This window comes from Phacochoerus africanus, chromosome 1, assembly GCF_016906955.1.
Source record: "Phacochoerus africanus isolate WHEZ1 chromosome 1, ROS_Pafr_v1, whole genome shotgun sequence".
Taxonomy (NCBI): Eukaryota; Metazoa; Chordata; class Mammalia; order Artiodactyla; family Suidae; genus Phacochoerus; species Phacochoerus africanus.
In genome coordinates this window covers 53,335,675-53,354,219 of record NC_062544.1, presented here as the reverse complement: position 1 = coordinate 53,354,219, position 18,545 = coordinate 53,335,675, and the positions used below count along the sequence as shown (strand labels likewise).

Genomic DNA, 18,545 nt, shown 5'->3' with positions numbered 1-18,545 from the left:
GAAGTAAAATAAAGGGGCAGAGGGCGAGAGATTTTATAGCAACGGGAGAGGTCAGCGCACCCAAAGCGAAGGGGGCAATGACTGTTGGTGGGAGCCTCAGGCTCAGACAGGAAAGACCCCGAATTGGGCCATTTCTCCGTTACCTTCCATGCTGTGGAGGTTTCTCCACCAGAGTGGGATTGGTGATGGACCGGCCGGGGGGGCGGAGCTTGGGAGGGACTAGAGGGAGGGAGGCGGGGAAGGCGGGGGAGGTGGAGGGGAGAAGGGGGCGGGGCGAGGGAGCCGGAAGGCTGACGTGCGTTACTTACCGCGCCGACGGCAATGGCGGGAAGCGAGGCTGGCAGCCGAGGCAGTTCTCCTCAGCCGCATCACAGCGACTGGGGTCGCCTGGAGGCTGCCATCCTCAGCGGCTGGAGGAGCTTCTGGCAGTCGGTGGGGAAGGAGAGGGTGGCTCCAAGGGCCTCTCCGGAGGAGGCGGACGAGGAGGGCAATACGTTGTCGCGGCTGCCGGTGAGCGTCGGTCGCCGGCCGCGGAGGACCCAGGGCCGGGCCGGGAGGGGCGCTCGCTTGGGCGGCTTCGGGGGTCCTCTGTGGGCCTGGCCTGTGTCTCGCCACCTCCCTACAACCATTCCGGGCAGTCTCATCACGGGAGCAGCAGATGAGCAAGAAAGGCCGTGGTGTTGACCGCTGGTGCCAAGCACCTGGCCTAAGGTCGCCGCGAAACTCACCTTCAGGTGGCGCCCTGGTAACCAGCCACGTCACCCTCAGGGTTTCTACCCCCGGCACAGGTCCAGGGACAGGGACACCCCGAACTTCATCAGGTTAGGGAAATGTGGAATCCGTTCCAGACGTTCCGGTTAGCATGGGAAAGCATCCAGCATCTGTATTCTCAGCATCTTTCTTCCCAGGCTCCTTGTACCAAAACACCTGGGGGTCCCGCAAAACACTCTCCAAGGGTTTTGAGCTTTTATCTTACTGTATATTTCAAGTAACAAACCTGCCGGTCAGCTGAAAATAAATGACTAATAAGTTACAAGCGCCTCAAGTTACAGCAGGCCAAAAGAATAACACGCATCGTTTATTGTCAAACTTTTCAGGTAGATGGGAAAACTGAGAGGAGGAATTCTTAGAAATTATTAAAATTCTGTATCTCAGCTAGGCTATTGACACCACCCCGTCTAATGTGCATCAGGAATTGAAAACTGCAGGCTTAAATTGCCTCCAGATTCTCTTCATTGCCAAAGTTCTTTGAAATAAGGGAATTTTACGGAAGAACTCTGCTGACATATTTACTCTTTGATCAATGGTAAAATGGGAAGTTTATCCACTTGATAAAGATTTTGCTTTGAAGAATAAATTATTTCATTAATTTATTCAGGTAAATGATGTGGCAAAAAATATCCATGGGGAGAAATTAAATGAATTGGTTATTTTCCTTGAAAAATACCAGAACATCAGATGTTTTTTAGGAATGTTTCAGTGTCTCAAAAATTAAGTGTTCATTTATGATTCTGTCTGGGTGGCAGGAAATTAACTTAAGGATGATAGATTTAACCTTTTTGGGGGGGAGGGTTTAGGCCACACCCTCGGCATATGGAGATTCCCAGGCTAAGGGTCTAAGTAGCCGCTGGCCTACACCACAGCAATGCCAGATCTGAGCCGTGTCTGCGACCTACACTACAGCTCACAGCAACAAGTGATCCTTAACCCACTGAGTGAGGCCAGGGATGGAACCTGGGTCCTCCTGGATAATAGGTTCATTTCCGCTGAGCCACGATGGGAACTCCAGATTTAACTTCTAAAAACATTGACTATTACGTCGATCTTTGGTTATCTAGTATAAATAGTCTTTGTTAATTTTGTAGCTTATTGTGATGGATTTAATTATTAAAATGAAACACTGTTCAGTTCACCTTTGGTCTCCTAGTATAATGTAATTATTTGTTATTTTATAATTTATTATCAAAAAGCTGTTTGCCAAGATAAATTATTCATCCCTTTTACCTACTTGTTCTTACCTCTATTACAGATTGATGTACAGCTATATATTTTGTCATTTCTTTCACCTCATGATTTATGTCAGCTGGGAAGTACAAGTCATTATTGGAATGAAACCGTACGAGATCCAATTCTGTGGAGATATTTTCTGTTGAGGGATCTTCCTTCTTGGTCTTCTGTTGACTGGAAGTCTCTTCCAGATCTAGAAATCTTAAAAAAGCCTATATTTGAGGTCACTGATGGTTCATTTTTTGACTACATGGCAGTGTAAGTATCTAATTTTATGAATTAAAAAGAAGATATTAAATTTGACTATATTAAAGTCAATAGTCTAAGTTAATTTCTTTCATGAATTTTGAGTCTAAGTGTCCTTTTGTAAAGATTGGGGTTAAGTAACTTCCTTCATAGAAACCTTCATAGCTTTCACATTTTGTTGTTTTTCCTCTAGTACCTGACTAGAGTATTTGAATAATTATAGATAGTTCATATGGCAAGAAGTAAAACTTCTTAAAAATTTTACTACCTTTAGTAGAACACTTATCGTTTTGTTAATGGTAAATACTTTTCCATATCCAGAAAAAGGATGGCCAGAGTTCAGAAAGCAGTTCTTTTGCAGGCAAGAAAACCATTCTTAAGGTTCTGAGAAATAAGATTTTGTTATCACCTGAACACATTAACCCTTTTGAATATCATGTAGGTGAGAGAATTAATGTTATTGACCAACTATAGTGTATTGCATTCTGTGATGGATTCTCTGCATATGTTTAGCTATTCAGTCCTCAGCCAATAAGAAGTTTCTTCCATGAGTTTTGGATGTGGAATCGAGGTTCATTGTGGTTATGGATTTACCAAAGGTCATATAACTTATAAGGGATTGTTCACATTGGAACCCTATCATGCTACATTGCAAATATGTAATGTTGTTGGTTCTGGATATAACCTGCTTTATTAAAAGCCCATATTTCATACATCGTAAGTAAAATTTAAAGAATATTTGTGTTTTAGATAAGAATTTTTTGCTGTGCTAGATTTAATAACTACATTAGGATTTTTTTCATATTTTGTTTATTTAAAATCTTTCCTTTTTCCAATACATATACCATTGCATCAGGTCTTGTGAGACTACTTGATTAAGCTGTATGTGATATATATAAGTTTAAATAAGAGCTGCTGTGCTTTCACTTTGTAGGTGTTACCTCTGTGTTGTCCCACAGCCAACTATAACACCAAGAGTATCTGTGCTATGGAACCACGTTTTCCCTGAGAAATTAATAGTTGTAGTAACTACCATATTGATCATATAAATTATTTCTGACCCTTAAGACTGTGGGTTGATTGTTACTGTTCAAATATTGTAGATGAAAAGACTGAAGTTCAGACTATAATTGGTTTATATGACTAATTAAAGTGGTGAGGCTTGGCCATATCTACCTAGCTTCAAAGTAGATTTTTTTTTCCTTCTTGAATTACAAGATTCCTAGGTAAAGATGATTGTTTTGCAAGATTAGTAATTGTCTTCGCCAGTATGGTTTAAAGGCCTTTAGCTTTTATTTTGATTTGAGTAACTTCGTTTTAATTTTTGATAGCATGTTGAATTGCTAGTTCAGAAATTTATAGATAATGAAAGAAGTTGTTTCTTTCACATGTCTCTTAGTTTGCTGTGTTATATTTAAGGAACATTTGATCCTTCTTGTACATTAACATTTATTGAACTGTTGCTGTTAATAGAAATACCCTAAAATTTTTGGTTATATTGGTAGTTTTAGTAATTTTTTTTTCTTTTTTACTTCTAGGGACATTTATGCTAACTATCTGTGTACTTTATTTTTAGCGCAGGGTTTCTCAATCTTGCCAGTATTTATGTTTTGGACCAGATCTTATGGGAACTGTCTTGTGCCATGTAGGATGTTTAACAGCATCCCTAAACTCTATCCACTAGATATCAGTAGCAGTACCCCACTCTCCCTGCAGTTGTGATGACAAAGAATAATCCAGACATTACCAAATGTTCCCTGGGGATGCAAAATCTCCCCAGGTTGAGAATCACTGCTCTTGTAGTGAATTTTAACCACTGAAACAAGTGCTAGAGCAAGTGTTTGATGAGAAAATCTAAATGAAAAGTTAGAAAGTAACTACTTCCTGGAGAAGGCTTCCTCAGCTTCTGGACCACTACTACTCCCATAGCTTTTTTTCTGTCATGGCACTTGGCATACATATTAAAATGGTGTTTGTCTTTTATTGCCCTCCGTGAGGACTGGGACCCTTTAATCCTTGTATCCTGTGTGTCTAGCAGGTTCCCAATAAATTGTATATTATTGAATGAATAACTAGCTAAGTAAATTTTTGCTTCTGTTAATTTTCTAATTGTGACAATTTCATACAGCTATAAAATGTGCTGTCCATATACAAGAAGAGCCTCAAAATCTAGTCGTCCTATGTATGGAGCTGTCACCTCATTTTTGCATTCATTGATCATTCAGAATGAACCACGATTTGCTATGTTTGGACCAGGTTTGGAAGAACTAAATACATCTTTGGTGTTGAGCTTGATGTCATCCGAGGAACTTTGCCCAACAGCTGGTTTGCCTCAGAGGCAGATTGATGGTAATTTTCATGTTAATCTACAATACAGAATAGTTCAAGCACTTTGAGCTTGACACTAATGTTAAATAGAAATAAATTAGTTTTTTTAATTAACTCTTTGATGTAATGAAATATACTGATTTGGTACATGGGAGGCCATAAGTCCCTATAGACTGAAATAATTAATTAACTTTTGATAAGAGGTAAACTTCCTATATTCTCAATCCAGAATATAAGATTATGTGAAAGCAAATAACATGTTGTTAGAATGTTTTATTGGTACACTATTTACCATATTTTATTTTTAATTTTTTTTTGTTTTTTATTTTTATTTTTGGCTGCACCTGTGGCATATGGGAGTTCCTAGGCCAGGGACTGAACCCACACCACAGCTGCAACCCAAGCCTCTGCGGTGACAGCAAGCATTGGATTCTTAAGCATTGCTCCGCAGGAGAACTCCCTACCATATTTTAAAAGAATTTTAACAGTAAAACCCATTCGGTATCTACTGTGAGCATAGTACTCTGACATATACTGGGATTTCAAAACAAAAAGAGTTAAATTATCATCTTCCCTTTATTTCTATGAAAAACAAAGGCAACAACAACTGTGTAGTTTGGTAAGCAAGATATATAATAAACATAGTGTAATCTAGCTTCTGCTTTACTAATTTGTGGAAAGCACCTATTAACTCCTAAAGATGCAGAGATTTGGAATTCCCATTGTGGCCCAGTGGAAATGAATCTGACTGGTATCCATAAGGATGCAGGTTCAATCCCTGGCCTTGCTGAGTGGGTTGAAGATCCGGTGTTGCTGTGAGCTATGATGTAGCTTGCAGATGTGGCTTGGATCTAGCATTGCTATGGTTGTGGTGTAGGCTGGTGGTTGCAGCTCTGATTTGACCCCTAGCCTGGGAACCTCCATATGCCGGGGGTGTGGCTCTAAAAAAAATGATAAAGATGTGGAGACTTAATGCAAATAACATTAAAAATCTCCTATTTGTCCCACAGGTATTTTGTCTAGGTTTGGGCAAAGACAAATATAGAGGCAATTAGAATATGGTTTGATTAGCTCCTATGTAGAAAAGTAAGGGTCAGAGAAGGCTCTGCATTGAATGATGACTCACATGAGTCATTGAGTAGGAGTAGGCCATCAAAAAAAAAAAAAAAACAAGGTAAAATTTTCTAAGCAATGAGGACTACATTTTTTAAAGCAGAAAGTTCTGGGTGTGCATGACACACTTGAAGTAGCTCTGTGTATTTAGAGTGGAGCCAGGTGAGAAGGTGCTTGTATGCCAAGCTTAAACATTTGAGAGCTGTTGAAGGATCTTAAGCAGAGAAGTAAGATAATCGACATGGCATTTTAGATAGATTACTCTGGCTCCTGAGGGAAGAACTGATGAGAAGGGGCTATAAAGACATGAAGACCTGTTAAGAAACCACTATGATATTGTGATAAAAATGTGAAGGATATAGACTTGACTGAATGTGTATTAGAATAAGAATAACTCCTGGTTTCTGGTGATTTTCATATTGGATAATGGTGCCATTCACTAGGTTAAGGAAATAGGAGGAGGAAGAGAAACTTTGATACAAGTAGAGATGCCTACTATAAGCAGTCCACTAGAATGGAAGGTCCATTAGGACAGAAATATTGTCAGCATTCTTCTTAGCTGTATCTGGTGCCAGGCACATAGTAGGTACTCCATACACATTTGATGAATGACTTTACGGATTATTTTATGCATGCATATCTCAAGAGAAAGATCTGGGCTGGAAATGAAAATTTGGGAAGCATATGGAGTCCACATGGACTTGGAAGTTTCTGAGGATAGAGGGGAGGATTGTGAACCAGATGTTGAAATCTTCAGTGAGTGTTTGGAGGAAAGGATTGTCAAAAGGAGATTTGTAAATGACAAGATCAAGAGAGGGAAATGGGACTACAGCAAAATTGTGTGTCTCAAAGAGGTGGAATTTTTTTAGGAGGGTTGGTGAATCATGGTTAAGTCATGGCATTAAAAAGTAAAGAGAACACATGCTCCATTTCTTTACCCTGAGATATGAGAGAATAAGCAGCTTCGTTACTTGAGAGTCCACTGCAAGATAAATGGCACCTAGGGGCAGTCCAATTTCAGATCCGACCATGGGGTGGAAGGAACAATATGGGGATGTTTACTGATTATGAAATGGCAGTTTCATTCTCCAGACAGCAGCTGGAGTGATTGTTTGAAAATGCCCATCTAATTGTGCCTTAAGACCCTGCAAGGTCAGGGAAGAACAGCGTGATGGCCCATTGTCAGGTGGTACCGAACAGCATGGAAATCATATTGGGCTCAGGTTAGATGTATTGAGAAGGTAATTTCTCAAGTTAACTGTTGAAAACAGCAATCAGAGATATAGTAGAATTCGTTTCTATGATCTCTTTTTGGAGGCCCCTGGTCGCCAGAGGATAGGGTCACTTTGCCTAGGATGCTTGCAGTTCCAGCCACCAAGATCTCTCTCTCTATATTGCCTGGAATGGTAACATGAGATGGCATGGCATGGCTTCTTTAAATATCTAGATTGGTTATAATTCAGGTATTAAGGATATGAAATGTGGAGTTGTTCTAATGAGGTAAGTAGAGGCCATATTAAAGTTTTTTTTTTTTTTTTCTCTAAAGAACAGTGGCTTCGAAGGGAAGAGGAATAGTTAAAGGCATGCCTTTATTTTTTATTTTTTTCTATGCCTGCAGCATATGGAAGTTCCCAGGCCAGGGATCAGACCTGCGTCATAGCAGTGACCCAAGCTGCTGTACCACTGGAGAACTCCAACTAAAGGCATTTTAAAGCAATCTCCAGCTGTTGTCAGAAGAATGGATAGTATGGGGCAGAAGTGGATTTAGGAGACTAGTTAGAAATGACTGCAGAAGTGCAAGTGAGAGATGATGATAATTTAGACTAAAAGGTGGGGTGTGAAGATGGAGAGAAGTAGACAGATCTAAGAGGACATTTATATAGCAAAAAGAAGTAAAGCCAAGGAAGAAGTGAAAGATCTTTCCAGGAGATAAGAGGAGACTCAGCCCCTGAGTGTTAACACAGCCAAGGGAGGAAAGGAGTTAAAAAAGAAGGACAAATAACAATGCTGAATGATTTAGATAGAACATAGTAAGAAGATAGTGTTTAGCATTTCTTACTTACCCGTCACTCTACTAGGAGTTTTACATATGTTATCTCATTTAATGCTTAGAATAACCCCTAAAAGCATGTATTATTTCTATACTCTGTTGTCAAAACTGAGGCTCACATAAACATGGGTATGTGTAGCAAATTCAGTATTCTAGCCCAAGTCTATTTTAAATTTAATTGTCTGCCACATTTCCGTTATTTTGTAAGGTGCCATAAAATTAAAAACAGCTTTTCAGAATGAGGAAAAAAGGCCATTTCATTGAATGTATACACAGAGTATAAGACTGATGAGAAACATAAAAGGAAACTTAAGTCTTAGTCTTGAGAATGAATGGTAGTAACTGTTGGGGTACAGCTGCTGCTGATAAGATGATGATGAAGTTAATAATAGTGATGATGGTATGAAAAGGAATGTTAAAACCTAGTAGGTTTTTATTCTTTATCTGTAGTTTTAAACTGTGTGAATGAAAATTGCGTAGAGCAATTTTTTTCATTCTGATCTTTTGGTGTCTTTGTCTTTATTAATGACTTGTTTTGATAATTATAATTATTTCACTAGGTATTGGATCAGGAGTTAGTTTTCAGTTGCACAACCAGCATAAATTCAACATCCTGATATTATATTCAACTACAAGGTAAGGTTATCTACTTGGCAGCCTCCCTGAGATGTCAGGAATGAACTATTTTAAGGGGATGGAGCCTGTTTAATGTCTATGTTATATATTTACATTTTTCTTATAGAAAGGAAAGAGATAGAGCTAGAGAAGAGCATACAAGTGCGGTTAACAAGATGTTCAGTCTACAGAATGAAGGGGATGATCAACAAGGAAGCCGGTACAGTGTAATTCCACAAATTCAGAAGGTGTGTGAAGTTGTTGATGGGTTCATCTATGTTGCTAATGCTGAAGCTCATAAAAGTAAGCATTATCTTATTTTCTTTTTAAAAGCACTTTCTTTGCAAAGCAAATAAAATGTGGTTTTAGGCTTTACTGTGTTTTCTTAAGAATATCATGGCTAACTATCAATGTGATTCTGTTATTACTGCTAATATTGGATTCTGAAACTTTGATGTGCCATTAGGATCACCTGGGATCTTGTTAAATACACAGCTGCCTGATATTTGCCCTGGTGCATCATGACTTACAGATTTGGATTATGTCATGGGCGTCTGTTTTTTTTGACAAGTGCCTACAGAATTCTGATAAATGCAAAAGTTTGACACTATAACTACATAGTATTTTTATATGCTTTTGCAGTTTTTGTTATTGATGATTTATTTGCTTTTGGTGCTGTTCAAATAATTTATACAGATAACTGAAAAATTTTACCTTTATTTTAATTATCCAGATAGTAGAGAGATGTGTGGGGTGAAGTATTTACTTTAGTTAAGTAGATTAATTAAGAACTCTCTCCAGTAAGTTCCTGTCATGGCTCAGTGGTAATGAACCCGCCTGGTATCCATGAGGATGTGGGTTTGATCCTTGGCCTCACTCAGTGGGTTAAGGATCCAGCATTGCCATGAGCTGTGGTGTCGGTTGTAGACTCAGTTTGGATCTGGCGTTGATGTGACTGCGGTGTAGGCTGGCAGCTGTAGCTCCAATTCGACCCGTAGCCTGGAAACTTCCATATGCTGTGGGTGAGGCCCTAAAAAAAAAAAAAAAAAAAAGAAAAAGAACACTTTCCATATATTCTGAATAACTGCCATATACATAACATGAAATTAGTATTGTAGTTTCTTTCCCAAATCCTTTGTGAACCAGGTAGGACATACATATACAATATATTGTTCTCACTCAGAACAGGGTAGCAGCACACCACTGCCAAAATAATTTAAAATTTATGATGCACTGAAATCAACCATACCAACGAAAGCAAAATCCGGCTCAACTACTGACTTAGTTAAACTCATCCTACTGTATAAATGACCTAACAGAAGAAGAAGCATGCCCACTTCTAGGAATAAATCCTCTTTATATCAGTCTCTCCTCTTCTTCCACACAAAACATCTACCATTTAATTAAAAATTTTAAGATACAAAAAAATCAAAATGAAATAACTCATTGTCAAACCAGTCAATGGAACCATACCCAGAGATAACCTGGATGTTGCATTCTTATAAAGGGACATTAAAAGAACTATGGCTAATATGTTAAAGAATCTAATGCAAAAGGTGGAAAATATATGCAAACAAATAGGCATTTTCAGCAGAGAGAAGGAAGTTATGAAAAAGTAAAATGGGAATGCTAAATATGAAAAATGTTAATAGGTAAATAGTTCCTTCAGTGGACATGTCAACAAACGAAACCTTTTGTGAACCCGAAGATAGATAAATTGAAGTTATTCAAACTAAAACACAAAGACAAAGAAGATTAGGAGTGGAGGACAGAGCATCCAAGAGCTGGGGGAACCTATTAAGTGGTCTAATTCAGGGGTTAGCATTTTCTTAAAGGTCTAGATAGTAAATATTTTAGGCATGTGAACCATAAAATCTTTCACAGTTACTCACTTTGCTATTATAGTGCAAAGGTAGTCATAAACAATTTGTAAATGAATGGGCATGGATGTTTTCCAAAAAAAAAAAAAATTATTTATACAAACAGGTCTGCAGAGTGTACTATGCTGACCTCTGATCTCTATGTAATTGGAGTCCAGAAACATGAAGGGAGTAAGAACAGGGAAAAGGAAATTTCTGAATTTCAGAATTGCTAAAATCAACCACAGATCCAAGATTCTCAAATAACTCCAAACCTGATAAATAAAAAATACAAATATATCATAGCCAAACTGACGAAAACTAAGGTAAAGACAATTATCTTGTAGGCAGCCAGAGCAAAGCAAAATATACATATAGAAGGCCAAAGACAAGGACAGAGACTTTCTGAGAGAATTTTGCTGCAAGCCTAAAGGCAGCGTAGGGAAATCTTTATAGTATTGCAAAGGGTGGAGAGGAATCTAATATCTGGCAAAGATATCTTTTAGAAATGAAGGTAAAATCAAGATTTTTCAGACAAACCTGAGAAAATTCATTATCAGAAGATTTGTATTATAAGAAATATTAAAGGAAACCCTTCAGGCAGAAGAATATGATACCAGGTAGAAAACTGCATCTACCAAAAAAAAAAAAAAAATGAGCCGTGGGATAGAAACAATATAGCTACACATAATTTTTTTTTTGTCTTTTGTCTTGTTGTTGTTGTTGTTGTTGTTGCTATTTCTTGGGCCGCTCCCGCGGCATATGGAGGTTCCCAGGCTAGGGGTCTAATCGGAGCTGTAGCCACCGGCCTACGCCAGAGCCACAGCAACGCGGGATCCGAGCCGCGTCTGCAACCTACACCACAGCTCACGGCAACGCCTGATCGTTAACCCATTGAGCAAGGGCAGGGACGGAACCCGCAACCTCATGGTTCCTAGTCGGATTCGTTAACCACTGCGCCACGACGGGAACTCCTTTTTTTCTAATTTTAATTTCTTTATCATTATGTAAAGGAAAAACAGTAACAGTGTATTATGGGTTTATAATATCTTTAAATACAATATAAGGTAACAATAGAATACAGCATGGAAAGGCAGAAATGGAAATGTAGTGTTTTAAGTTTCTACATGTGAAATTGTATAATACTTTTTAAAGGTAGACTGTTTATTATAAGTTTCAGATATACACTGTAAAGCCCTGAGCTGAAACTAAAGTATAACAGAGGTATAATTAAATAAGCCAGTAGTGAAGATGAAATGGAATCATTTAAAAAAACTCAATTCAGGGAGTTCCCCTCGTGGCGCAGTGGTTAACGAATCCGACTAGGAACCATGAGGTTGCGGGTTCGGTCCCTGCCCTTGCTCAGTGGGTTAACGATCCGGCGTTGCCGTGAGCTGTGGTGTAGGTTGCAGACGCGGCTCGGATCCCGCGTTGCTGTGGCTCTGGCGTAGGCTGGCGGCTACAGCTCCGATTCAACCCCTAGCCTGGGAACCTCCATATGCCACGGGAGCGGCCCAAGAAATAGCAACAACAACAACAACAACAACAACAACAAAAGAGACAAAAAGACAAAAAAAAAAAGTTGTATAATGTTTGGAGTTCCCATCGTGGCTCAGTGGTTAAGGAATCCCACTAGGAACCATGAGGTTGTGGGTTCGATCCCTGGCCTTGCTCAGTGGGTTAACGATCCGGCGTTGCCGTGAGCTGTGGTGTAGGTTGCAGACGCGGCTCGGATCCTGCGTTGCTGTGGCTCTGGCGTAGGCCTGAGGCTACAGCTCCGATTCGACCCCTAGCATGGGAACCTCCATATGCCGTGGGAGTGGCCCAAGAAATAGCAAAAAGACAAAAAAAAAAAAAAAAAAAGAATAAAAGAATAGATTTACAAGGAGATCCTGCTGAATAGCATTGAGAACTTTGTTGCAACGGAACAAAGGGTGGGGGAAAAAATGTAATTGTAATGTATACATGTAAGGATAACCTGACCCCCTTGCTGTACAGTGGGAAAATAAAAAAAAATTATAAAAAAAAAACTCAATTCAAAAGAAGGCAGGAAAAGAGGGAAAAGGAACAAAGAATAGATGGGACAAGTCAAAATTCAAGAGGTATATGATAGATTTAAATGTATTGTGTTGATACTTACATTAAATAGTTGTTTTCTATTAATATATAACAAGTTACTACCAAACTAATGGCTTAAAAATAACATCTATTTAGGATTTCCCAGTGGGTTAAGAATCCACTGCAGCAGCTCAGGTCACTAAGGAGGCTTGGGTTTAATTTCCTTGAGGGCATAGTGGGTTAAAGGATCTGACATTGCTTCAGCTGCAGTTCAGACTCAGATTCAATTCCTGGCATGGGAACCTCCATATGCCTTGGGTGTGGCCGTTAAAAAAAAAAACAAAGTCTGTGTATTAGCTCAGACTTCACTATGACAGAAGCCTGCGTACAGCATGGGTGGGTTCTTAGCTTAGGGTCTCACAGGCTGAAATTATGGTGTCAGATGGGTTGCATCCCTTTCTGGAGGCCCTGGGGAAAATCTGCTTTCTAGCTCACTCAGGTTATTGGCTGAATTCAGCTCCTTACTGTTCTAGGACTGAGGCTGTTAGTTGGGGGCTGCTCTTCTAAAGGCCATCTTCATTTCTTGCCATGTGACTCCCTCTGTCTTCAAATCTAGCAATGGAAAATCTCTCTCAATAGGAAGAATCTCATCTTTTTTAATGGCTCACCTGATTAGATTAGGCTGACAGAGGATACTCTCCCTTTTTTGAAGTCAGCTTTATCTTATAATGCAGCCTAATTATGTCAGTGATATCCCATCATATTTACAGATTCCTCCCACATTTAGAGGGGAAAGGATTATACAAGGGTATGAGTCATTGGGGTTATTTTAGAATTCTGCCTACCACAAAATGTCAGTGATTTATATTCCAGTGAAAGGCAGGGGTTGTCAGTTTGGATGAAAAGTTTGTATGTTTACATATATGTATACATAAAAAGGCTATATGTATATATATGTCAACTATAGGTTTCAGTTTTTAAAACTAATGTCTTTGAAAGAAAGGCTAGTGACAGCTACAGAATTTGTGAGGGGAAAATATATCAACGTATTTTTGCTTTCATTTTTATGTTTTTGTCTTTTTAGGGCTGTACCCGTGGCATATGGAAGTTCCCAGGCTCTGGGGTCAAATCAGGGCTTGATCTGCAGGCAAAGCTGTAGCTGCCACAGCCACAGAACACCAGATCTGAGCTGGGGATTGAACCCACATCCCCATGGATGCTGGTCAGGTTCTCAACCCGCTGAGCCACAGGGGAACTAAAGTATTTTTGCTTTTAAACCATAGAGATATCTGAATGGCACTGATTTTGTTCTAATTTCACCTAAATTCCTCTCCTTGCAAGGCTGATTAATGTAGTTTTATGAAAGATCAGTAAATGAACACAGCAGTAGAGACAGATTGTTATCTTTGGATCCTGGTAATTTTTTGCTCTCCTTGTTTTTAATTTAATTTTATTATTTTTAAATCATTACAAATAACGCAAATTAAGGGTTTTGACTGCATTCCTTAGGACACGAATGGCAAGATGAATTTTCTCGCATTATGGCAATGACAGATCCAGCTTTTGGATCTTCAGGAAGACCAATGCTGGTTTTATCTTGTATTTCTCAAGCTAATGTAAAAAGAATGCCCTGTTTTTATTTGGCCCATGAGCTGCATCTGAATCGTCTAAACCACCCATGGATGGTAAGGTCCTTTTTTCTCTGGTAAGAAAAATCTTATTTTTCACTCTACTTTTTAATTGATTTTATTTTTTTATTCTTTCCTACTCATTCACTTTAATAAAAGTAGCATTCTGAAAACCAGTTTTAGTAGCTTATTCAGTGGGAAATATTTAATTGGTATCAAAGCTGAGCTCCAAGTTTCATATTGGTGATAATTATAAGACAGAAGAGAAGATGGTATTTTTTTATCTAAGCTCTCCAGAAGGCAAAACTTGAGTGACTCACCCAAAGTTTATTGGGGTTTTTTTTAGTTCCATTCTTTTTTTAGTGTCTAGAAAAATGTCATGCATAATTATAAGATTTTGGGCTCAGTTTCTTATTGATCGTGGTCTCTCTTATCTGCTTATAGGTTCAAGATACAGAGGCTGAAACTCTGACTGGTTTTGCGAATGGCATTCAATGGATTCTTGAAGAAGTAGAATCTAAGCATGCAAGATGATCCTCCTTTTAGACCTTGAGAACTGAAAGCATTTGAAACTGGCTACTAAAGTCATGATGTGGATATTTGCTCAGTCAGCTTTCTGCCCTGCCTTTTTGCAGGTAGGCTTTCTACTGGATAGCTGTAGCTGCTGGGGTTTTTTTTTATATATATTTTTTACTTTTTACTTGAAATCAGTTACAAGAAAAAAGTTTCATTGCTAGTATTTAGCCCCAAGATGAACCTTTTAAGATTTTTTGATAACTTTTATATTTTAAGTATTAAATTCTGAAAAAAAAGTTTGTGCCTCTTTCATTCTTTGTGACTTCTGTCCTTTTCAGTTTAAAGATTTGCCCTAGTGAGGGATAAGAAATTTGCTAAGTTTTCAATAGATTCTTTTCAAGGATCCTTAACTGGTTATCAGAAAATGAGTTTTTATCTATTTTTAATAAAAATACTGCTTAAAGGCTGGAATGTTCACTGGAATTTCGCTTACTGTTATGGCCATACAACTTCTGTTTCTTTTCTGAAACAGTAGGAATTAACTTTATATATCATATTCAGTACTAATTTGGTGAAAATAAATGAAAGGTCTTGCTATTTTCAAATAACTTTGAAAGCTTGTGAAGTACTAAAGCCAAATTTTATTCCTTATTCATAGAGAAAACATTCCAGAAACTCATATAATCATATGACCTCCTGCTCACTGATTACTTGCACTTTGCACAGGAAATGTCATAGCCCTCCTATGTCATTGAAATTGAGGAGTTTTAAAATTACAATAAAAGGTGTAGTCTTCTTAGTGGTGCTGTTGCACCCAAGATATAGCCTCCCTCCTGCCAGTGGGTGCTGTTCCAAAGCAAGAGCTCCCACTTCTTGAGTCCACTTATCCTGCACTTAGTTTCAGTAATTTGTAGTTGGGGGCAGAATGAGAAATGTGGCCATCCTGCTCCTCCTCAGACGACAGCCCTCTGGTTTGGAGAGAGTGCTGTTTCCTTGGCTGCCCCAGTCTAGAATGGAGATATCTTTCTGAGCTGGGGAAGGGAAGGAGGGAGTGGGTCTTGGTTCAAATACCACAGACTCTTGTTGTTTTTACTGAATTTCAGTATTTGAAAAAAAAAATATATACACACATATACATACACACACACACATATATTTGAATAAATATTTCTTCACTTGCTGTATGCTCGTAGGAGCATTTACAGAGATATTAAGGATTCTTTAAAATTAATTTTCTCTAGTTTCTCTAGGGAGCTATTACATGGAACTCTTTATACTGTTATGCCAAAAGTAGACCCCCCCTCTTTTTTATTAAATCACTGTAATTGTGTTGCCTCATTCATTCCTGATGTTGGTAATTTGTGTCTTTTTTCTTCATGATCAGCCTGGCTAGAGTTTTATTGATTTTATTGTTATTCTTTAAGGATCAGCTTTTGGTTTTATTGACTTGTTCTATATTTTATGGCCATATGCTCTAATCACAATTTTTCTGCTTTTTAAGTTAAAAAAAATATAAAGCTATAGATTTCCCCCAAAGCCCTCTTTAGCTGCACTCACATGTTTTGTTGTATGGTTTATTTATTATCATTCATTAAAATTATTTTCTAATCCTTTGTGATTACTTTTTCAATACAGTGATTATTTAGTGGTATTGTTTTAGTGTTATTTAATCTCTATTTCCTAGATACTTTGTTACTGATATCTAATTCAGTTCTAATTTTATCAGAGAGCAAACTCTGTAAAAGTTCAGTCTTTTTAAATTTTTGAGACTTGCTTTATGGTCCAGCTTTATGGTCTCTTCTGGTGAATGTACCACATACACTTGAAAAGAGTTCAAACTATATTTTATAGTTTTTTGGTGTAATATTTGGTATCTATCTATTAGGTCAAGGTAGTTGATAATGTTCAGATATTCTATATGGCTATATTGATTTTTGTATACTTGTTTTATCTGTTACTAATAGAGAGGCATTAAAATATTCAACTGTGGTTGCCTACTTTTCCTTTTAATTCTATCAGTTTTTGCTCCATGTATTTTGATGCTGTTTTTTGCTGCCCACACATATATGAATGTTTATTTTCTTGATGAATTGACCCTTTTATTATAAAATGTCCTTTTTGCTCATAATACCCATTGTTTTGAAATCCATTTTCTAATGTAACTACTTTAACTTAAAAAAAATATTGTTCTCATGGTATATCTTTTCCATCCATTTATATACAACCTAAATCTGTCTTAAAATGTAAAGTGAATCTCCTATAGATAAAATATAGTAAATCTTACCTTTTCTTTTTCCATTCTGGCAATTCCTACATTTCATTTAGAATGTTTAGATAATTTACATTGAATAAGGTTATTGATATGATTGGAGTCAGATCTACCATTTTATTATTTGCTTTTTTATTTACCCCTTCTTCACCAATACTGTTTCCCTGTTCCTTCTGTTCTATTTTGAATTATTTTAGTTTCTTTTAGAAATTGATTGAAATTTTTCTATTACCTTTTAAGCATATCTCTTTGCAGTTTTTAGAGGTTGCTTTAGTAATTGTAACATATATACTTTTCAGTTTTCTTATAGTTAATATTGTACCAATATGTGTAATATGTAGAAATGTAACTGTGTTGGACCTATTTTTCTCCTCACCACTCTTTTTTGCTAACAGCTGTTGAATGTATTACCCTTACATATAAGCCCCAGAAGATAGTATTTTTGATGACATAGTCATATGTATTGTATGTATTATAAAGAAATTAAAAGAAAACAGTTTTAAGAATATTAAAAGTAATCTTTTATTTTTTTGATATATAGGCATACTTTGTTTTTGCACTTCCCTTTATTGTACTTCAAAGATACTGCTTGTTTTACAAATTGAAGTTTTGTGGCAACTCTGCACTGAGTGTTTCTATGAGCACCGTTTTTCAGCAGCATTTGCCCACTTTATGTCTCTGTGTCACGTTTTGATAATGATCACAATATTTCAAGCTTTCTTATTATTATTATGCTTGTTATGGTGATAAGTGATTTTTGATGTTACTACTATGATTTGCTGAAGGCTCAGATGATAATTAGCATTTTTTTAATAGTGGGTTTTTTTTTTTTTTGTCCATGCCTGCAGTTCTTAGGTCAGGGATCGAACCTTTACCACAGCAGTGACACCAGATCCTTATCCCATTAGGCCACAAGGGAATTCCCAGTTAACTGTTTTTTAATTAAGATATTTACATTGTGTTTTTAGACATAATACTGTCACACACTTACTAGATAGTATACTATAAATATAACTTTTGTGAGTACTTTGTGTGTATAACTTTTTCTGAGTAGAAACCAAAAAATATGTGTCACTTGCTTTTATTGAGATATTTGCTTTATTGTAGTGGTCTGTAACCAAAGTTGCAATATCTTTGAGGTGTGCCTATATATAAAATCCTGGGTTGACAATTTTATTCTTTCAGAAATTTCATGATATTCTTTTGTTCTCTTCTAGCCTCTGTAATTTCTGATAAGAAGTCATTCACTAATTGCATCTTTATTCCCTTGAACTGTAATTTTTTTCTGCTTTCAAGTTTACTTTTTATCTTGGTTTTCAATAGTTGTACTATAGTGTTCTTAGGTATGACCTTCTTTATATGTATCCAACTTGGGAGGTTTTTTTTTTTTTTTCTTTTTGTGGCTGCACCTGTGGCATATGGAAGTTCTCAGGCTAGGGGTTGTATCAGAGCTGCAACTGCTGGTCTATACCTACACCACAGCCACAGCAATACCAGTTCCAAGCTGCATCTGTGACCTGCACCACAGCTTGCAGCAACACTGGATCCTTAACCCCCTGAGTGAGTCAAGGGATCAAACCAGCATCCTCAGGGACACTATATTGGGTTCTTAACCTGCTGAGCCATAACAGGAACTCCCAACTTCAGAGTTAATGAGCATATTGAATATAGAAATTCATGTCATTTACCATGTTTGGGAAGTTTGAGGTCATTACTTCTTCAAATATATTTTCTTCTCCATTCTCTCCTCTCTTCTTCTTCCCTCTTAGGTTTCCATTGCATGATGCCTTTAAATGTGCTATTTTAACCTGTCCCTGAGGCTTTGCTCATTTTTTTTCAGTCTTTTTCTCTGTTCT

At 37.6% G+C, this 18,545-nt stretch overlaps 1 protein-coding gene across 1 annotated transcript; it reads left to right on the top strand.

The window, feature by feature from the left end:
• The first annotated feature begins 280 nt into the window (after window positions 1–280).
• Window positions 281–15,814, top strand: FBXO4 (F-box protein 4). Its single transcript, XM_047766409.1, has 7 exons — window positions 281–510; window positions 2,030–2,265; window positions 4,382–4,602; window positions 8,305–8,380; window positions 8,487–8,662; window positions 13,786–13,961; window positions 14,349–15,814. Exons 1-7 carry the CDS (start codon window positions 322–324, stop codon window positions 14,436–14,438), a joined length of 1,164 nt encoding a protein of 387 aa, XP_047622365.1. The 5' UTR covers window positions 281–321; the 3' UTR covers window positions 14,439–15,814.
• Window positions 15,815–18,545: the final 2,731 nt, after the last annotated feature.

Excerpts from the sequence above, each read along its gene's own strand:
- FBXO4 (XM_047766409.1), top strand. The coding sequence starts at position 322 with ATGGCGGGAAGCGAGGCTGGCAGCCGAGGCAGTTCTCCTCAGCCGCAT. Across the intron at positions 4,603-8,304 it reads GCCTCAGAGGCAGATTGATG|GTATTGGATCAGGAGTTAGT; the intron begins GTAATTTTCATG and ends TTATTTCACTAG. Across the intron at positions 8,381-8,486 it reads ATATTATATTCAACTACAAG|AAAGGAAAGAGATAGAGCTA; the intron begins GTAAGGTTATCT and ends TTTTTCTTATAG.